At 40.6% G+C, this 20,023-nt stretch overlaps 1 protein-coding gene across 1 annotated transcript in view; it reads left to right on the top strand.

Annotated features, from left to right (window-relative positions):
• Window positions 1–19,500, top strand: part of scrib (scribble planar cell polarity protein) — an 81,044-nt gene extending 61,544 nt beyond the window's left edge. Inside the window, 14 exon segments of the mRNA XM_042510528.1 lie at window positions 987–1,067; window positions 3,536–3,784; window positions 4,868–4,978; window positions 5,364–5,540; window positions 5,780–5,896; window positions 6,194–6,382; window positions 7,059–7,178; window positions 8,185–8,241; window positions 8,831–8,887; window positions 9,636–9,716; window positions 15,028–15,450; window positions 16,686–16,757; window positions 18,439–18,492; window positions 19,326–19,500. Coding sequence (XP_042366462.1) covers window positions 987–1,067; window positions 3,536–3,784; window positions 4,868–4,978; window positions 5,364–5,540; window positions 5,780–5,896; window positions 6,194–6,382; window positions 7,059–7,178; window positions 8,185–8,241; window positions 8,831–8,887; window positions 9,636–9,716; window positions 15,028–15,450; window positions 16,686–16,757; window positions 18,439–18,492; window positions 19,326–19,472 — 1,935 coding nt within the window. The 3' untranslated portion in view covers window positions 19,473–19,500.
• Window positions 19,501–20,023: the final 523 nt, after the last annotated feature.

The following is a 20,023-nucleotide window of genomic DNA, read 5'->3' as shown; positions in this document are numbered from 1 at the left end:
CATTAGCAACGTCTTTTTTTTTTTTACATACAGTTCTAAAAGTTGAAGCTGAGGTTGATGCTTGATTTTCCCTAAAAGAAAGGGGGAAAATTTCATAAGTACCAGGTCTTAAACGTTATTAAATTATCTTAAATTTGAATCTGTAAAGTCGCAATTGTAACAAACATGTTAAAGAGCTGTAGACACCATGCTCTGCCTGTATTTTCTTATTTTCTTGTTTTGCTTTGTTCGGGACATTTCTCGGTGTTTACCCCCCCCACCGTGCAGATGAGGTTGGAAAACGTAACAACCAAGTAGTGGCAGCATGCATCCAAGAGGAAGCTACGAAAACAGCAGACAGAGCGCCAGATAAAAACAAATATAGCGATGTGAAATGCCAAGTAGTCAAAGCTCGTTCTAAAACGAGGGCTGGCTTTCACTTTGGCTGCCGTGTGTGTTTACAAACAGTAACCGACAATTCTTGCATACTAAACTTTTCAACACATTGAAAGAAACAGTCTTAGAAAGTGCTTCTTAATTCTGTGTAATATAGTCATAAATGTAGTGGCCGTTTCAACATACCATAGTTTCGAGGTCACTTAGCCTGCAAGGTGTCTCAGCTTTGGCTCATGTTGCATCTCCATTGCGTAAAATCCCAATACTCAGGAAAAAACTTTAATGAGGTTTATTTTGGAATGCAGTAGAATACAAAATACTAACTTGATGTCCTATTCCTCACATAAAACAGTTAAAAAAACCAAAAAACACGATTAAGCCTGCATTTTAACAGAAATACTACAATAAATAATGCAACTATAAACGTGTCTACTGCTATACACCATTCAAAATATACAGAAACTGTTATGTAAACCTAAGTAAAATCAGAACCTATGTTATATTTCATATAGCAACACAAACATTTTGACCAAGTAAAAGGATGTGATCAAGTGGCTCATACGATGTATATAAAAGTTTAACATCTGACTATGTCTCTCATCTGTTTTCAGGGAATCTACATCTCTCGCATCGCAGAAGGGGGAGCAGCACACAAAGACAGCACGCTGCGTGTCGGCGACAGGGTGATCTCTGTAAGTACGACCCACCGCCTCCATCCACAGCTCCGTCTAACTAGTATTCAATGTGATAAAAAACTGTTTTCTTTACAATGTTTTTATGGATGTCCCTCCCTTTTCGCTTCCTTGATTAGCGCCAGTTAAAACTTCAAGAGTGGGTTCAAATATGATACAATATAGCCTGATAAATGGACATTGGTTTTAGTTATAGTTTTGGAGATTGCTAAAGAACGTGGCCTGATAATGTAACCTATAATCAATATAGATCTGGGGCCTCAGTTTTCCAGAGATTGTCCCATCTAAGCAATGTAAAGGAAACACTTATGTCATCATTGCTATATGTTTTAAAATGTCCACTGTGAATGTGCTCACATCACTGCTCTCATCATTCAGGCTCAGTTCTTAAGTAGCTCTCATGCCGACCACATGCAGAAAATAACACTCATACATCAAACCCACAAGTTTGCAGATGAAATACTAATACAGTCCTCATTGTAATGTAAACCAGAGTCCGTCCTCGAATGCAAACCGTTTTGTACTTTTGGTTAAATATTACAGCATTTAGATTTTTACTGCTAAGATGTTCCTGCATGACGTCACTGTGCTCTTTTGTTTCTTCCACTGATCACACTCCACGCTCGACTTTGCTCTCTTTTTTTCTCTCTCAGCATATTAGAAACGCTTTGTGTTGCATTTTTTATCCAGTCTAGGGCTGTCCCAAAAACCAGTTTTTGGGCATTGAAGCTTCAGTGAGAAATGTCTGCTAAAAGCTGAAACTTCAAATTTTGAAACTATTCCAAATGTTTGACTTTTTCATCATCTTCATAGTGTATCTGCAACCATGTCTGATGCCCATCTCTGAGAAAAACTGATAATAATTAACTTTTTGAGATGTGTTCAATATCAGTTTTTTTATGTTGCATTCAGACATCTTTCACAAGCATTTAAACCTTTGAAACCTGAGCAGAACAATTTGATTTCTTGAGAAAACATGGCTAAAATGGCAATGAGCAACTTGGCAAGAGATGTTCAGCAAATTGCAAGAGATTGGAAAAGGTGACATCAGCATGACCTAAAAATTAGTTTAAAAAAAAGTAAACAATTGAAAATAGGGAAAATGTATTGGAAAAAAAATATTTTAATGTAAACATACATGTTTAGTGTTTTTTAATTTTTGGTTTGTCTGTGTTTTGTTTATGTTTCCCTGTTTTATTTTCTCATTTCTGATAATTTTCTGGCCATTTTCATGTAATGTTTTACTAAATTCCTCCTAATTTTGAGTAATTTTTTGTTGAATTTCTTTTGCCTTCGTTGCATATTTTTAAAAAAATCAAGCCAGTTTGCTTAGGTTTTAATTGAGTAATCAAAATGAATGACGTTTGATTACGTTTTCTTAATTTATGGGCTATTTGTGATTTAAAACTGAGAATTTGAATACTTATTTGGCAACAGTTGAAGCTTCAGCGCTGAAGCATTTGGGTCAGTCCTAATCCAGTCACACTCTTACACACTTGCACTGTGAACTTACTGATACTGTGTACTGCGGCTCCTCTCCGGTGTGCTGAATGTAAAGCTGCTCTCGCTCTATTTCCTTAATGCACACCTCGCTCTCTGAGAATCACAGAAAAGCTCCGTGAATTGCCCTCTTTGCTTTCTTTCTGGGTTTATTCCCCTCTTTCCCCCGGCAGTATTTCTTTTGTCTGTTCGTAGGCTGCCTCTCTCTCTCTCTATCTCTCTCTGTGTCTCTGCATGCTCACTAATGTGTTAAGTGCATCTCCTGGCCTGCTTGGTGGTGGGTGTGGTGGTTGGGGTGGAGTGGGCTGAGCCTGTGTGCTGCAGCGTATCAGCCGACGGTAAGAGCTGGTACTGTCGGGTCAGCGCTGACCTCTGCTTGTCACTTTGGACCAGAGTGCAGTTTTTAATATTGTGCATGCCTGAAAGCTAATCTGAAAACTAATGATTCAGTTATTCTTTAGTACTTCCTCACTTGCCTTTGTTGACTTAAGATCAACATTTTTGGAGAATCACCATTTGTATTTTAAGTAAACAAAGGCAAAAAGGGTGGAAAAGTGGTGATTACATAAAAAAAGAGCAGCATTATCTAACTTTAGGGAATTTCATGACTTTTTTTGGGTAGAATAGCTTTGCTTGCTATTAGCTTTTCTCCTTCAGGAAAGATCTGCCAGCTAACACTGCCAGCAGCAGCCCACTGTTTCCCCGCTCCCTCTTTTTCTCCGCCTGTTCCTGTTGCGCTGTATCAGTGTTGGGGTCTTCTCAAAGTAACAGCATTCACTTCGGTGCACTCACAATCTCACATTGAAATAGAAATCTAGATGTTAAACAGATAGTATCAGGTGGCAGCATGCCGTTTTCAGCATGTATTTGTTTTCTAATGTTCATGGTGCCGATGGTAAATGTGGCCCATTATCACTGCGAGCGTCCTGGTGGGCTGACACCCTCCGTGGTTGGTTTTATCGATCCAGATCAATGGTGTAGACATGACAGAGGCCAGGCATGACCAGGCAGTAGCGCTCCTTACTGGCACCTCCCCCACCATCGCCCTCCTGGTGGAGCGAGACCTGAGTGCACCAGGCGGCTCTCCAGGTCAGTCTAGGGCGCGAGCCCACTCCCCTCCTCCCCCAGAGCCCTCAGATTCACCGGACCAGGAGGAGGACGGCCTCACCCTTCATGGCAACAACCTGAGCCGGATGGAGGACGAGTATCCCATCGAGGTGAGAGCTCTCAGCAGCGACTTCCGTGCTTTAACATGTTGAATAGCTTTTAAGTTTTATTGGACCGTGAAGGCATTCAGCGTTAATGTTTGTTTATTTGGCCCGCGCCTTATCCTTAATGCTGTCCAGTTCCAGAGAAGATGGTGCATGGTATGAAGGCTCGGCCTACTTTACATCATGGTGCACTTTAGAGCGTAGCATTTCAAGTTGTCAATAATGCAGACATAGTGCGCTTTACTTAAAGGTGTAGTTGAAATCGTTTGAATTGGGGTTGTATGAGGTTCTTATCCTTCATCAGTGTGTTACAGTAGATGTCAGTCGGCACGGCCCCAGTTTGGAGAAGCAGGCTGGCGTACCACCACAGAAGCAAAGCGATATACTGCTGTGGATGGCTCAGCAGCAAAATGGTCCTAAAAAATGCATGCGTTTAAGTGCGCGCTATATTTTGAATATTTTTGTGGCTTTATTTTTCCATCAGACAGCCTCCTCTGATGAAAACCATTAACGTTCTCCATCTATACTCTTGTCAAAGTCACCAGACTCCATTGAGGAAAAACGGTAATTTAAGCTTGTTGAACGCAGGAGCCGCTGGTGGTTTACTTTGTGTAATCGTGTGACTTTGGTGAATCCAAACTAACCCTTTAAAATGACAAAGTCGCACAATTACACAAACGAAACAACAGTTAGAGGTAGAGCAGCAGCTCCTGTGTTCAGCACTGATAAATAAGTGTTTTTCTTAAAGGAATCTGGCTTTGAAGAGAACAATAACGGCTTAATTTTCCTGTTGAAAATAGGTGGCTAAAATAGGTTTTGCTGCAACTCTCCTCCACAGCAGTGCATAGCTTAGCTTTTGTGTCCGACTCCTGTGTGCTTCTCCATCCAACCCAAACTATTCCTTTAATAGTGGCTTATTCCCATAAAGACATAAATGTGCATCTAGTAAGTTGGTGTGTGTTAATTAGACTAATTATAGACGTAGACTCGACTGTAACCTGATGCTTAATTGGTTAACTTGTGTTTGATTTAGGCGAAACATTTTAAAATCCCCCGCTGCAACAAATCTAATATCTCTGATCCTAACAGGAAGTGACCCTGGTGAAGTCAGGTGGCCCTCTAGGCCTGAGCATTGTGGGAGGAAGTGATCATGCCAGTCACCCGTTCGGCATCAATGAACCTGGCGTTTTCATCTCAAAGGTACGACTTTTACAGAGTCACGAAATCTTTAATTTCTATAAACAGATATTTACGCACAGTATGTGTGCAGAATCTGTCGACAGCTGACAAGATTTTGGTATCTGAAGCTTTCTGGTTTCTGTTTGTAGTCTGAGTCGTAAGGACCAGCATGTTTAAGCAGCAGGTAAACAGATGGGATGCAAAGAGGTGGAACATGTTGGCCAAAATGCAATTTAGAGCGCATCCGCTGTCGTGTGACGATGATTTCGCTTTTTCTAAAATGTACCTGCAATCACATCTGTTGATAGAGATTATGTGAAATCTCAAGAGGAAGCGTTGGTCCCCAAACCCCCAAAATACTGGCAAATCAATGCATATTTCATGTCTCACTTTCTTGTTTCATCAGGTGATTCCTCACGGTCTAGCATGTCAAAGTGGACTGCGCGTCGGAGACCGAATATTAGAAGTGAACGCCATCGACCTGCGTCACGCCACACATCAGGAAGCTGTGCGAGCGCTGCTGGCCAACAAGCAGGAGATCCGCATGTTAGTGCGGAGGGACCCTTCACCGCCTGGGATGCAGGTGAGGCCATCAGCTAATCCAAATAAATGTATACTAATGTACCCATATGAAAAAAATGGAAATCCGCACACTAGCATATGCTCCCAAAAGATTTCTTAAATACCTCCACACGCGTGATGTTTTGGGCAATCGCCCTTCCTCAGACGCTGCTGAATTATTTTCTTTTTTACTAATGTGTCCATAACATGAGAAAATATTCACATTACTGCGCCTGATGAGCTGTGTTTGTATCTTCGCAGGAAATTATGATCCAGAAGCAGCCGGGCGAGAAGCTCGGCATCAGTATACGCGGAGGGGCCAAGGGCCACGCAGGAAACCCCTTCGACCCCACAGACGAAGGCATTTTCATCTCCAAGGTTCTGATATATTGTCCTTTGTTGGATTGCGTTAGAGTTACGAAACTTTATTTAAACCACGTCCATCAAACTGAGAACTATGAGCGTGCTCAGTCTTGACCGATGTCTACAGAAGTTAAAAAGTAATGCAAATTCCTACTGAGAGAAAAGAGGGATGTAAAGTAAAGACAAAATTTAAGGGTGGTATAAAGGTTGACATTAACAGGATATTTCAGCACATCAGCTTGACTTTCATCTTTATTTTGTATAATCACAGGCAGTTACAGTCATCAAACTAACCTTTATATAATCAAACAGGTGAGTTCAACCGGCGCAGCAGCAAGAGACAGCCGACTGCAGGTCGGCATGCGTATCCTGGAGGTGAACAACCACAGCCTGCTGGGGATGACACACACAGAGGCGGTGCGAGTCCTCCGAGCTGTGGGAGACTCTCTGGTCATGCTGATATGTGACGGCTTCGACCCACAAAAAGTGGCTGCCGTGGAGGTGAGACACATGAGTGGTTGGATTTTGGTGTCTACTGCACTGGATATGTTTTTAAAGCAATTTTCCATTTGCTTATCATCTTTTTATCTCTTTGTTATGAAACTTTGCGTCATAAATTAAAAAATGCAGCGGGAAGATCAGATGCACCAAGTACCTCAAGAATAATAGTCAAATACTTTAATTCTCAGAAAACCGGACATGTTTAAAAAAAAAAAAAAAAAAAAGATTCTTTCATCCAAATTTTATTTTTTTTTGTACATTTTTTCTGTGACTGAAAACACATCTGTCCTCTTCAGTGTCATTATGCGCCAAAGGATAAACTGTATCCGTCCACTGCGACACCAAATAGTGATTTAATGGAACTCAATATAGGTCTGAAAAAAAAGTTTATTATTAAATGTTCTTATGTGTATTCAATCTATTTGCTCTTAGTAAATGTTTTAAAAACGTGTTTTTAGGAACTTTATTGAGTTCCACTGAATCACTTTTTATCCCGGTGCAGCATGTTGTCCACTGCAGTGAACAGTTATATAACCCCTGCAAATGCAAATATTGGAGAAAAAATAATGGGCTTGATTTTTCATTCGTTAAAAATTAAAACAAATATTTTTCTTTTACTTTGTGATTTAATAATTTAATGACTTTAATTCAAAACTTTCCTTGGGTCCCTTTTAAGGCGTCTCCCGGCATCATTGCCAACCCATTTGCCACTGGCATCGTTCGCAAGAACAGTATGGAGAGCATCTCTTCTATAGACCGCGACCTGAGCCCAGAGGAGATCGACATCATGCAGAAGGTAAAACACAGATCAGACGCCGTTTTACGCACAATCCAGTGACCGCTCTGCACGTTCAACCATATTTCACCATTATGTGTTGCGGTTTCAGTGTCTGCTGCTGCCTGCAGACCCAGACAGCAGCGAAGGTTATCGATTTTGTTAATTATCTCAGTTAGTTGATTATATATATATATATATATGTGTATATATATATATAATATATATATATATATATATATATATATATATATATGTATATATATATATATATATATACACACACACACACACACACATACCGTATATATTTTAAATATGTTTACTTACAGGACTTCAAAGCATGCCATATACAGTATAGATATTAATTGCAAAACATAAGTCTAATTTTTTTTAATTTCCCATAATTACTTGGATTTGTCTCCACACTGATGATATTTTTTCACTGGTTATATATCTTATTAACAAAGTAAACAGTATCTGTGCAGTTAAGTTCAGATTTTGCACTTTCTGCACACATGACATTCATGCACTGTTTAGGCCGAACAAAGCTCAAAAGCCCTGAGTAAGGGGGAGTGAACAGTGCTGGTTCGCACTGCGGGAAACACGCTGCGCCCCATTCATCCACATTCCAGGAATCAGTTTGGCGATTTTGTGACGACAGTAGTCAAGTCAACACGTGAATCAGCGATTCTGAGCACTGTGCTCCCGCAGCAGTTTGGTGTTAACAGGTGTGAGTCTGACTCACCACGCGCACACCCATCTTTTCGCCACGGCGGCCATAAAGCGCCAGCACAGTTGTTTATTTTGTCCAGATGAGCTTTTGGGAGACTGCCTGTCCTAAAAGAATGTAGGGGCGTGTTGTTTTTTTAAATGCTAGTGTCTGTTGTTCCTCTACGCTTTGATGAATTCAGATTTTTTTTTGTCATTTTCAGTCAGAATATAATTTATGTTTAGCTCAGATTTACTGTATGAATAATAACCATATGTGTGGACTGTAAAGATCTTAAAACTTGCTCTTCTCCAGGAGTCTGAGATGGTGAGAGAGACGTCGCAGTGGGAGCGAGAAGAGATGGAGAAAGTGGTAAGTCAAACTGAAAATCTATGCCTGTTTCTGAAGGCTAGCGGTTAAACTGATAGATCAATAAAGCCAGGCAACAGAATACATTTTTTGCTCCGTAAATAATGCAGAAGAGACGAGTGCACGATGCTGTAGGGTGGAGCTTTCAGAGGCAGAAGCTCAGGTTTTGTCTGTTAGCGGGTGAATGAAGCTTCTCCTCTGCACCCTGTGTGGATATCGTGTTTGACAGAAGTATTCCCGCAATGTCCCGTCTCGCATGCTTTTTTTTTCTGCTCCCTAAGCTAATGAATAGAGTACGTTCTAATGTGTGCGGATTCTATCCTTTCTTTCCCTTCTGTTTTTCTCTCATCTCTCCTTTACTTTTGGCGTGTTTGGTGTGATAAAAAAAAAAAAAAATCATCCAATCATCCCATCTCCATACCACTCCTCCTCCACTACTGTTTTTCTCTCCTCTTCATTTCCTGTAACACTTCCTTCCTCTTCAAATCATCTCATTTCACCTCTCATCGCATCACCGTGTGGCTGTGTGTGGTTGGGTTTTTCCCTCCTGTGCTCTCCTCCTCCTCCTCCTCTCCTTCCTTTCTTGGTGAAGGAGCGTATGCGCTTGGAGCGTGAGGAGGCAACTCGCCTGCTAGAAGAGGAGACAGAGGTGAGACACTCCTCATCGGCAGGACTGCAGACAACCTTCCTGTGCAAATAAAACATACCACAGCACTGCCTCCGCAGGATATTACGATGCTGTTTATCCATTTTGAGGGAAAATTGAATCTCCTTTTATGGTTTGTGTAAATAAATCAGTCTTCAGCTGAGTTTAAACTAACTTAGTTTTACCGGAGAAAATCTTATCCAAATAAAAAGTCAGGTTAAAACAGACTTAGAGGTAGATGTGCTCACGGCTTGTTTGTGCAGTTTTTTGTGAGTGGCGAGTCAGCAGGTCGGCTCGTCGCTGCTGGTTAGTCCAAATAAAAGGTGGGTGGTAGCTTAAAGGTTGACTGCAAAGATTTTTCCAAATAGAAACAAACCTCAGCTGTAAGCAAAAATCAATGATGTGAGGCTTGAACACTTATAATAATAATAATAATAATAATAATAATAATGAATTAATTACTGAAAGGGTTAGTTGAATTTTTTGATGAGGTATGACACTAAAACATACGTACTCAACCCAAATTTGAATGTTTGAATCTAATAAGGAACACTACTGTGAAGACAATGATATAAAAGCCCCTAAAAATAATGGATCCACCTTTTAAAGATTCATATATATTATTGTGCTCAAATGGTAAAACTGCTCACAACACAGGCTACTTTCTCCCCAGGGAGAACATTAGTTAAACCAGAACAAACGCCAGCCTTGTCCTCTTCTTACGTCCGTTTCCTGTTTATTTTCTCTGCAGAACATCAGCACTGGACCTCTAAAACTTGACTACAAAACCCTGGCTGCTCTGCCCACCACCAGTCTGCAGAAACTCAACCGGGTAAGTTCTCTTTATGTTTGACGTCTCCGGGCAGCGGCGGAAGATACACACGTTTTTACACTAACGCATCCACACCAATAGGTTTTTGTTTTTTAAAAACTAATTTATTCATTAGTCATTTATTATCCGTTACCACTTATCCTGTTCAGGGTCATGGGGGGGGTGCTGTGGTCTATGCCAGCTGACATTGAGGGTTAGGGTTAGTTCTCTTTAAATTCCTTTCAGTGTGTTTGAAAAGAGCGCAGTCCTCTCAGTCTGTAAACTGCTTGTATTTCTGCGTGAGTTATGTTGGAAATGGCCTTCGAGCCTCAGAATAGACCTCTACATGGAATCCCGTGTTTTTACGTCCCCGGAAAACTCTGAGTGACCCAGAGCCGACCAGTTGCCCCTCCAAGAGCAGGAATGTTGACCTTGTTGTGCAAAACCTTAAGACAACGTTACTGACGGCGCCTACGAGGCCAAACCTTAAAACCAAAGACACGAAGACCAACGACTGATCCAGAAGTTTGGAAGAAGATATTTAAGAATCAAGAGCAGAAAAGAAAGAAGCTGTGGGGAGAAAAAAGTGTCTATAAAGTACAAGAGGAGGATTTTAAAGGATCTTGTCCAAAGAGCGGCCGCTGTCCTGGTTGATGAAAAGTGTGAGTGTGTGAAAGAGGTGGTGCGATGGGGGGAAGGGGACAGCTGCCCGCTATCAACCGGCCTATCCTCTGCGATATTTTAAACCTGCATCTGGCTCTGAAGTGGACGGAGTCTCTCGGGTGGGTGGGGTGACAGACAGGAAGGGAGGGAGGGAGGCGTCTAAGAGGAGCGGACAAGTGTTTCAGTCGAAGTTCCCAAAGTCCTCAGAGGAGCAAGTTTGAGTGGACTGTCCTGTTTCCATCCTACAGTGAGTACAGAGATGACTGACTGCCGATTGATCGATTTACTATTTTTTCTTCTTCTCTCTGTCTTGATCTTCACTCTCTCTCTCTCCACTTTATTTGCGTGTCTGTGTTTGGTGAAAAACTGAATATTTTATCATTTCGACGACAATTTAGCCAACAATTTTACCGCTTACTCACTCGTAAATGCACATCTTTGAACTCTATGCATCACCTAAGGAAGAATAATTGCTCTTTTTGAACATTCAGGTCACATAACTTTAGCTGCCTTGACTTTTTGTTTGTGCCCTACTTGTAGATCTCCGGCTTTTTTAGATTGTCCGAGAGAAAGTTAACCTACATTTCTGATGCAGCTGTTAGTGCTCGGCACGTTAGAGCTGGATTTGCTGCTCCAGCACACGTGGTCCTGCTCAAACTGTATCACAGTGACCTCTGAACTTGGTGAAAATGATTGTTTAAAAATGTTTAAAAAAGCTGGCTGCAGTGTGTTTTTAGTCAAAATGACACGTTTGGTGTGATTTTTTATCAGAATTATGGTGTCAGGCAGGTGTGATGTGCAGCAGAGCTGCCTTGAAATTAGGGGGTTGAGAGTAAAATTGTGTTGATGCTTCGTAGTTTTGGAAGGGAACATTTTGTTTAGTATAAGTTGAAAATTAAAACATTTGCTAAGTGTATTTAAGTGTGCTTCTGACTGCGAGTAGCTGCAACTCGAGTCTCTTTTTCAGGGGCAGGTTTAGTGATTTAGGGACTTCAGGCAGACACTTTCTTGCTTTACTTGTCACCCTTTTCTCTGTGGATGTTGGTATCGGCAGTTGCAAGCAAAGTTCTCAAAACTTTGTTTTTTAAGTAAAACTATGAACCATTTACAGGCCGCACAATAAAACCAGCATACCAGCAGCGTGAAAAAGAGCGACTTAAATATACACTTAACTTTAGTTTAAGGTGGAGCTTTCAAATCTAATATGATGCTGGATAGTTTAATGAATAATAATGCATCATATTTTAACTGTTACATTTTATAAGTAACGTTGCGTTCACATGGAATCAGCAGGACGGGAGTCAGCACACCAGATTACAGTTTAGTGGACGAGAGCAAGCATTGCCATTTAAATAAAGATATTTTAACTTTTTGTCGTCCTAGGCGATGGAATTTACAACCGCGTGTTACATAGCTTCTTCAAACAAGGAAAAAACTTTATATTATATTTTTATATTTTAGCATATTTTGTATATTTTATACCATTTCTAGTAAGTAAACAATATGGCCTCACAATGGCAACATTTTGTGAGGCGTGTTTTATTTTAGCTTTTACCATCTGCATGAATCCATAGAGCACAACGCAAAATGTAAATCTGCAAAGTAACCAGACACGTACCTTTGTCAGCTAAATGTTGCAAAAGTACACAGTAAGTAAGTAGTATACAGTTAAGTTTCATATTTTAAAGTGCTCTGGGGGCATTTTGTAAGTTCAGCTGTTTGTTTGGCAGTTGCCTGCATTGCTTTATAATTAAGTCTGGTCCTGGTGTTTTTCCCCCGTGAACCAAAGTGTATTTCACCTGTGTTTAGTATTTATAAATTTAAAGATATTGTTCCTTCTGTGGCAGAAACAATTAAATGCTGTACTTATTTCGCTGTTTGTCATTGTTGTTTACACTCAACCAACCATTTAGATGGAGACAGACATTCAAATAGACTTTTAACGTTAGAAATATTATAAATAAAAAAAAACCACGAAGACGAAACATAAAAAAGAAACATTTTCAGGGCGTAGACAGTATGAATAAAGACTTTTTCAAACTTTAATATGAACTGTTCTCCTTAAATGTTCTTTCGAGAAGTAAAAAATGATTCAGTCCTGGTTCCCGGCGTGGCCCGCAGCTCAGCATATCGGCATGCCAGTTGAACCAGCAGCTTCGCTCTCTTGTCTCACACGAAAAACCCCCCAGCTGTCCCTCACAGTTTGTGTCGAAGCCAAAAGGGCACTCGTTCACATTCCAGCCCACTGACCCTCATCACACCACAGACTCTTTTAGTCAGCATGTAGGGAGGGCTTTACTGCCCCACAATGCACGTTGTATTCTTAGTGCGGCTATTTTGATTATCACCAGATATGTCAAGGTCGTGTCATCTGGGTCGACTTGAGACATTTTAGGAGGTATTTTCTGTGTGAGGTTTATAAAAACACGACACTTCTTTGGTTGCAGTTACGGTTTCGGGTTTCTTTACACATATTTTCTCCCCTCCGACGGTGACGTCGCCCGCCCTGTATGTTCAGTACAGTAGGAGCTGAAGGAGCCTGGATGTCTCGCTGATCTGATAATATGGTTATTTAAGGCAGAGAGGTTAAGAGCTCGGGCTGCAGTTATGTGTCTGGCGGCGTGCAGCAGCAGTTAACAAGTCTTGAATTATGTGTAACTGAGAGACTTCAGGAAAGCTTTAGTGATGTGAGAAACTCTTTTTAGCAGCTACAGGCTTGAGTGTCAAGTGTCCATTTATAGACACACAGGAATCACCTCATCTTATGTCACATTTAATTTGGGGTTTTGTAATAATGTTTTGTTATATTTCTATTTATTTTGTCCCCTCTTTTTGCTGTTTAAAATGACACTTATCTGCACATTTTTTTCTTTTTTCTTGCTCTTTTTAATATTTTTTTGTTTGTTCTCTGTACATACTGTACATGTCGTTATTATTATTATTGTTATTTTATTTTATTCTATTCTGTTTTATTCTATGTTAAGCACCTTCCTTTGTATATATATTTGCATTTATTTTAACAAATATTTTTATTAAGTTGCTCCTCTCTTATTTGCTGCTTAATGAAACAATTTCCCTCACAGGATTAATAAAGTATTTCTATTCTATTCTATTACCTAAAAAAAAAAAAAAATCAAAAAAATGATAATAATAATAATAATAATAATAATACATTTTATTTATGGAGTGTTTTTCAGGACACTCAGAGACCCTTTACAAAGGTCAAGAAAGATAAAAAAAAAATAAAATCTACATAACATTACAATTTCTACAACATTAATAAGACATTAAAAGCAGTAGAACGAAGCTGCCTCTATAGATCATTTTGTATTTACCGTTTCCTCTATTTACAGCTGAGCAGGAGAGCTCTGATTTATTACAGCTCGGCTCTTGATGTCGTAGGTTTGACTTTCAGTTATGATAACATTTTACGCATCAAGTTGAGTGCTGAGGTCTCTGGAGGCTGAAAACAAGTCAGAAACACGAGCCGTCAGATGATAAGACGGGCTGTAAACACAGCAAAGAGAGAAGAGATAAATAAAAATCAACAGTAAAGTTATGACACATCCATTTTAGTTTACAGACCAACTTCCTGGCTCAGCTTCGACCTTCTGTACTGGAATATTTGGCATACACATATTTTTCTTGTAAAGGTGGGATTAAATTGAGCGTCCGGCATTACATTATTCTCCCGTGTTTTAAATTGTGGCGAAAGTCAGCATTTGAGTTTTTTGCCTTGTAGCAGTGTCATACTGCCCAAATCCATTTTTTTGGCAGATTGTATCCAGATTTAAGAACATTTAGACGGCAAAAGATTGTTTCAGTGTTTTCCTGTTGATGAAGTTGTCTTACCCTGATCGTGCGTAAGCCTTGGCTTTACTTTGCTGAAACTTCGCACACTTGTAACCTACTTTCAGAGCAAAAACACGCCGTTGCTTTGGCTCAGTCAGGGATCGATAGTTTCCCTGAATGTTGTTGTCACATGTAGTATGTCAGGACACTTTTTCACGCTTCACCCACCAGAGTTCGCTCGCTGGCTGTAGGTAAATCGTATGTCGCCATATGGAGGTTCAGGACATTCAAGTTAGATTTTATTGTCTTTTGCATCACTCACAACACAATAGAGTGACAGGAGTAGAGTCCATGCAGCTTCTAGCAGAACGCCATGGTGGACCATTTAGAGGACAGCACTCTGCAGACAGATAAAATAAATAGTCTGATGGCTGCACCACAATTTGACAGCGAGATTATTTGGAGGATGAAGAGATGGAGAGATGAACCTCCTCGCTTCCATGTTGGAAAGTTGCGTCACCAGTTACTGATGCTCACGTCATCAGCACTGAAACCCGTGCAGAAAGTTAGATCTGATTCTAGAAATCTGATTTTAGCCGTAATGTTCCCAGATCTCAGCAATGACTTTGGTGAGAACAGTGTTATCATAACTAATTTAAAATAATGTCTGAACCGATGAATATTGAGTACATTTGTTAAAAAAAAGTGATTTTCTAATCTCTTTATCATCTTACTTTGCCAGTTTCTCTTCTATTTTTTAAATCTTTTATTTTTTTGAAATTCCACCACTTGATAGTTTGTGTGAGTGAGTGAAGTTTTTCCTTATTCTGTCCCTTTACTGTCTCTGTCCTCGCTCTGTCCTTTTGCTCCTGTCCAGTTCTCTACCTCTGTAAGTCTGACTGCTCCCATGGAGGCCCCTCTTCAGGCCCAGTACGGAGCCCCTTTAGAGCCTCTGGGCTTCGGCTTAGTTCACCCCACAAAACCCGTCAGCCACACGGACCCCGAGTCCTGCCCCGCTCTGAACACAGAGCCGGATTATCTCCACGGTTCCCAGTTCTCCCCTAATGGGACGTCCACCTCTGACAGCGCCGGCTCATCAACAACCATTAACTCATCAACATTTGCACCTGAAGAAGAAGAGGAGTGTCTGGTGGACTCTCAGCCCATCTGCTTCAAAGAAAACCCTTTCTTGGTGGCCAATCGCAAAGGAAAGGGTCGTCCCCCCGGGGAGCAGATCCTGTCGGGGCCTCCGGTGGGCTACGGGAAGCAGGGCCAGCTGCAGCCCTGGCTGTTCAGCAAGGCAAGCCGCCTGCCTGCGTGTGGTGTGGAGGCAGCATGGTGTGTCACTGCGCACTGTTTGATGTTTGGCTCACTTAAAATGGATCTTTTGGATCAAGACTTGATGGGAGTTTAAACTTTTAACAGTCTGTGCGTCTATCCAAAGTACCACACAGTAACAAGTGTGTGTATATGTCTTTAGGACGGACGTAAAACTGAATCAACAGAAAATGTTCTTTTCTCTGCTTCCAGCTCCTGCGAAATATGAATATTTGCTGGTTTATGTTGTCTGTGATTTGTGAACTGAATTTCTTTGAATTTAAAAATAAGACACGTAAAGCAGCTTTAATCAACATTTTGATACATCAAATGTCCAAAAATATTATTATTCCTGGTTAAAGGTATCTGCTGAGAACCTGCGAGAGTGACACATTATTTTGGAAATGTATTTATATATGTAGTTTCTATTTATTCAACACAAAACACACAGCATAGAGATGCTTGCAATAATATTCACATACTAATCCATACTTTAATTATTTTCGTGTCCACATTCTACAGTAATAAATACATCTTCTGTGGCGATATATGCATGATATTGCATCTTTTGCCAGGAGGCATTCATAATTTTTCTCGCTGTTGAGCTGAATCCTCAGTAAATCAGCACTTTCTCAATCTGTGATATTATCCAGAAACATACCCAATATGAACATGTTTTTGGGCATTTTATGAACCAAGCGTATAACCTGCTGCTTGTTAATAAAAATGAAAGTAAAGTAAATAAACTGCAGCCGTAGATGGATGGTTGAAATCCCTACACTTGGCGTTTATTACTTTTAACTTTACTGTTTCCACGAGAGGAGGACAAATTAAAAAAAAGCTTTCTGTTCGTGCAAATGTTAACAGCGAAAACATTTTTCTCTGTGTGTTTAGGTTGTGTGTGTTAATCTCAGTGCAACAACCAGCTTAACTGGTGCATGTTTTCACTGTGAGCTCGAAGCTTGTGGCACCTCGTGAGGAATTTGGGCACATAGTCGCTACACAGTCGGGACCAACGGGAATGTGTGTCCCGACAGCTGCGAGGGAGGTCAGAGGTCATCAAGGAACTCGACCTGCAGAGAGTGCATGCTCATCAGAAAGAGCTTTTTGTTGGTTGAATTTACTGGAGAATCTCTTCTCTGCAGGACTAACCAGTGAAACCAGTACGAGTGAAAGTAACAGCAGTTATTAAGTGTGTTTTTTATCTTGTTTTTCCAGGCACCTCCTTCTGATTTCTCCAGGACGGAGAGTCCAATCAGGGAAGCACCATACTCCCCCACAATCCAACCGGTGAGCAGCACTAACACGCAGCACTCCTCCACCATCCTCCTGCCATCTTTTTACTTTATTTTCTCCTTTTCCACGAGTCATTTCTGTCACTGCAGGAGAGGTATTTTACAGCTGACCCTTTTGACCTCTCCTCTAGCCCAGCGAACACTCTTCCAACAGCTCCCTGTATGCAGGCAGGGAGACCCGCTTCGTAAGTGGGTCTTGTGGCCCTCTCTGCTCTGGCCTGGATTTTTAATTTTTTTCTTTTTTTTTAGCATATGTGTCTGCTGTTCTGAGCCTCCATCTGTTAATAAAACTGGTTCAGCTGGTGTCTGCTGCAGTCTGAAAAGCATGTCACTGCTTCTCCGTGACCAGCTGATTACTGATGCTTTGCCTCATGTAGACTGGATGTGGATTCATTGGAGAAATAGATTTTTGACCTTGAATGTCCTTAAAGGGGATCTGTTATGCTCATTTTCTGGTTCATCCTTGTATTTAAGGTTTCTACTCCAACATGTGTAACCTTCATGTTAAAAAAGCACAGTTTGCTCTGATTCCAGGTCTTACTGTGGCACATGATACCATGGAAATCCCAAATGAGGTCCTTGAATTGCTTGAATTTTGAGGGGGGAAAAAAAGTCAAGTACTCAAATGCCTTGTAAATAGTCCCTTTTTTAACAAAGCGCTTAAAACGTCCTTTTTTAGGTTTAAATGAACCACATAATGCTGTTTTTTTTTTTTTTTTTTTTAAATATTTCGTTCATCGAATCATTCAAATTATGGTCAGAATTAGATTTTTTTTTAAATCCTAGTGCGTCATTGTCTCAGTTATAGCGCCGTCTCCTTTCGTCCTCGCATTTATACAAAAAAACTTAATTTATTGTTACTTCACTCCACTCTTAAACCTCTGGCAAAACCAACAACCAATAATCAAACATAGCATGACTCAGCCGGCTTTTCACCGTGACCTGCTTTCCTCTCTCAAAAGGTGCTCTGATGTCATGTCTGATGTTCTTGATTTTCATTTTGTAATGTCTGTATTACAGACACGTCGCACATGTTCCAGCAGGAATCTGATCCAAAATGTGGAGATATTAAAAAAAATCGACAACCAGGATCCCATATTTCCCTGACGTTAGCATGTAGCTACATGTAGCAGTAGTGTGTGTACAGTAAACACTTGCAGCAGTGTGCCTGGAGCAAAAAAAAAAAAACATTATGTTTTTTACATTACTGTTCAAAAGTATTTTGAACAGTGTAAAACGTGAGATTTTTGCTGAAGTGAATTACTTTTACATTTGTTTAGCTCATTATTTGAAACTTTGGCCACATTTAAAATGAACCTCTGACATTATAAAATGATCTGTACGTACGTATAATAGGTCCCCTTTAATGTCTCTACTGACCAGCTATGGCTTCATATTCTCTCACAGGGCAATAACAAAACATTTCTCTGTTTTTCCTTGAGCAAAGTTACCAGCGTTTTTACAAATGTTTTATAAAAGAAACGGATCTCAGTAAAAGTGTTACGAAGGGCACAAAGTTGGTGATCAGATTAGCTCAAGGTTAACCCCGGTGCTCTGTTTGATGTTGAAATGTAGTTCTGATATGCACTGCTAGTTGAAACTCAGTATGGTGCAGATTCATGCATTTTATTTCATTTTCATTGTTTTATTCTCATTTTAATGTTTTTATTTTGCAGGCAAACATTCATTTCACCTCCACTCCTACTGCCAACGACCACACTTCATCATCAGTGAGTGTCTGTGGAGCTTTACAAACTCATGTCTGGTTTAATATTGAAGTCACTGGTCACTACTGTACATATTTTTTTTCCGAAATAAGACCACGAGAGAAGTGACTTCACCTCTCTATTGATCTTCAAAACACCAAAAATGAAAAGAAATGAAAAAATCTGAATAGTAAATTATGCTCTGATTCATGTCCACCATTATCTCCATTCATTTTGAGTTGTCATTCATCCTAAAGTTGGTGTCTGAATGAATTTTTTTTTCATTACTGTCTGCGAAACTACAACTAGAGATTAGGGCAATGTTTAAGAAAAAAGTTAGATAAAATAAAGTCATACTTTTGAGAATAAAGTTGTAATATCATGAGAATAAAGTCAGGATATTTTGAGAAAAAAAGCAGTCATATTATGAGATTAAACTTGTAATATTATGAGAATAAAGTTGTAATTTTACTAGAATAAAACAGTAATTTTGCGAGGAAAAAGTCATAATTTTACATGGGGTTTTTACAGGGGTTGCTGAGCAGGCTGCCTGCACTCTCGTCTGTTTTATAATTTCCTGGCAATATGTTTATATCTGTAAAATAATATCCTCTTTCTCATAAAATTCTGACTTTATTCTCATAAGATTACGACTTTTTCCTCATAAAACTACAACTTTATTGTCGTAATATTACAAGTTTTTTCTCAAAATATTAAGACTTCATTCTCAAAGTCCCAAAAAAATATTTTTTCCTCAAAGTGGCCCTGGACCTCTGTCATAGCGATACAGATTGTGAGGCAAATTAGTGATTTTTTGACCGATAACTGTCATAAAGTATGATTTGTTTTCTCTCCAGACACGACCGGGTGCCATCCAGCCAGTCGGGCGTGTGCGGCAGAGTCCCTCCCCCGCCACTCCGGACAGCCACAGTCCTAACCCCTTCCAGCATGGCCCCTCCCCCTTCAACTCCCAGACCTCTGTAAGACCCCTCACCACCACATAGTGCTGTTTTCTGTCCGCGCTCAGCTCCGTGCCGCCGCCCCAAAACACACTGCGCCTCACAGCAGTGCAGCACAGATTTTGTTTCTAAGTAGGCTAGCACCAAAGAAAGGATTTTGTGTCTGAATGCAGAGGGGAGTCGAGTCTGCGCAGGTGCTGCAGACCTCCTGCGCCTGCAGACGCAGCGTCCAGCTCGACGCCGAGCTCATGAATCAGATCATTTCTCATTAGCTTTCTGAAATGTCGCACTTGTTTCTTCCTTTGTCGAGCAGCACAGTCAGTAAATGATTTCATCTCTTCACAAAGGTGCTCATACAGAAGCGTCTGTCACGGCTTTGAACTTTCCGAGCCCACCTGTGTGTCTCTCTCTGGCATACGCCCCTCCGCTTTCACACGAAACCAGCCGCCATGCTGTTCACCTGTTCTCCTCCACAGTCTTCTTCAACTTTGCTGGTTTTTTTCATAGTCTACCCTCTCCTCCATGTCTCTGTCTGTCCGTCCTTCCCTTCTTCCCCTCGGCTCCTTTACCATATACCCCACCCTCCATGCCCCCCC

Source organism: Plectropomus leopardus, chromosome 21, assembly GCF_008729295.1.
Source record: "Plectropomus leopardus isolate mb chromosome 21, YSFRI_Pleo_2.0, whole genome shotgun sequence".
NCBI classification, from domain to species: Eukaryota; Metazoa; Chordata; class Actinopteri; order Perciformes; family Serranidae; genus Plectropomus; species Plectropomus leopardus.
This window is presented reverse-complemented; position numbering and strand designations above follow the sequence as displayed.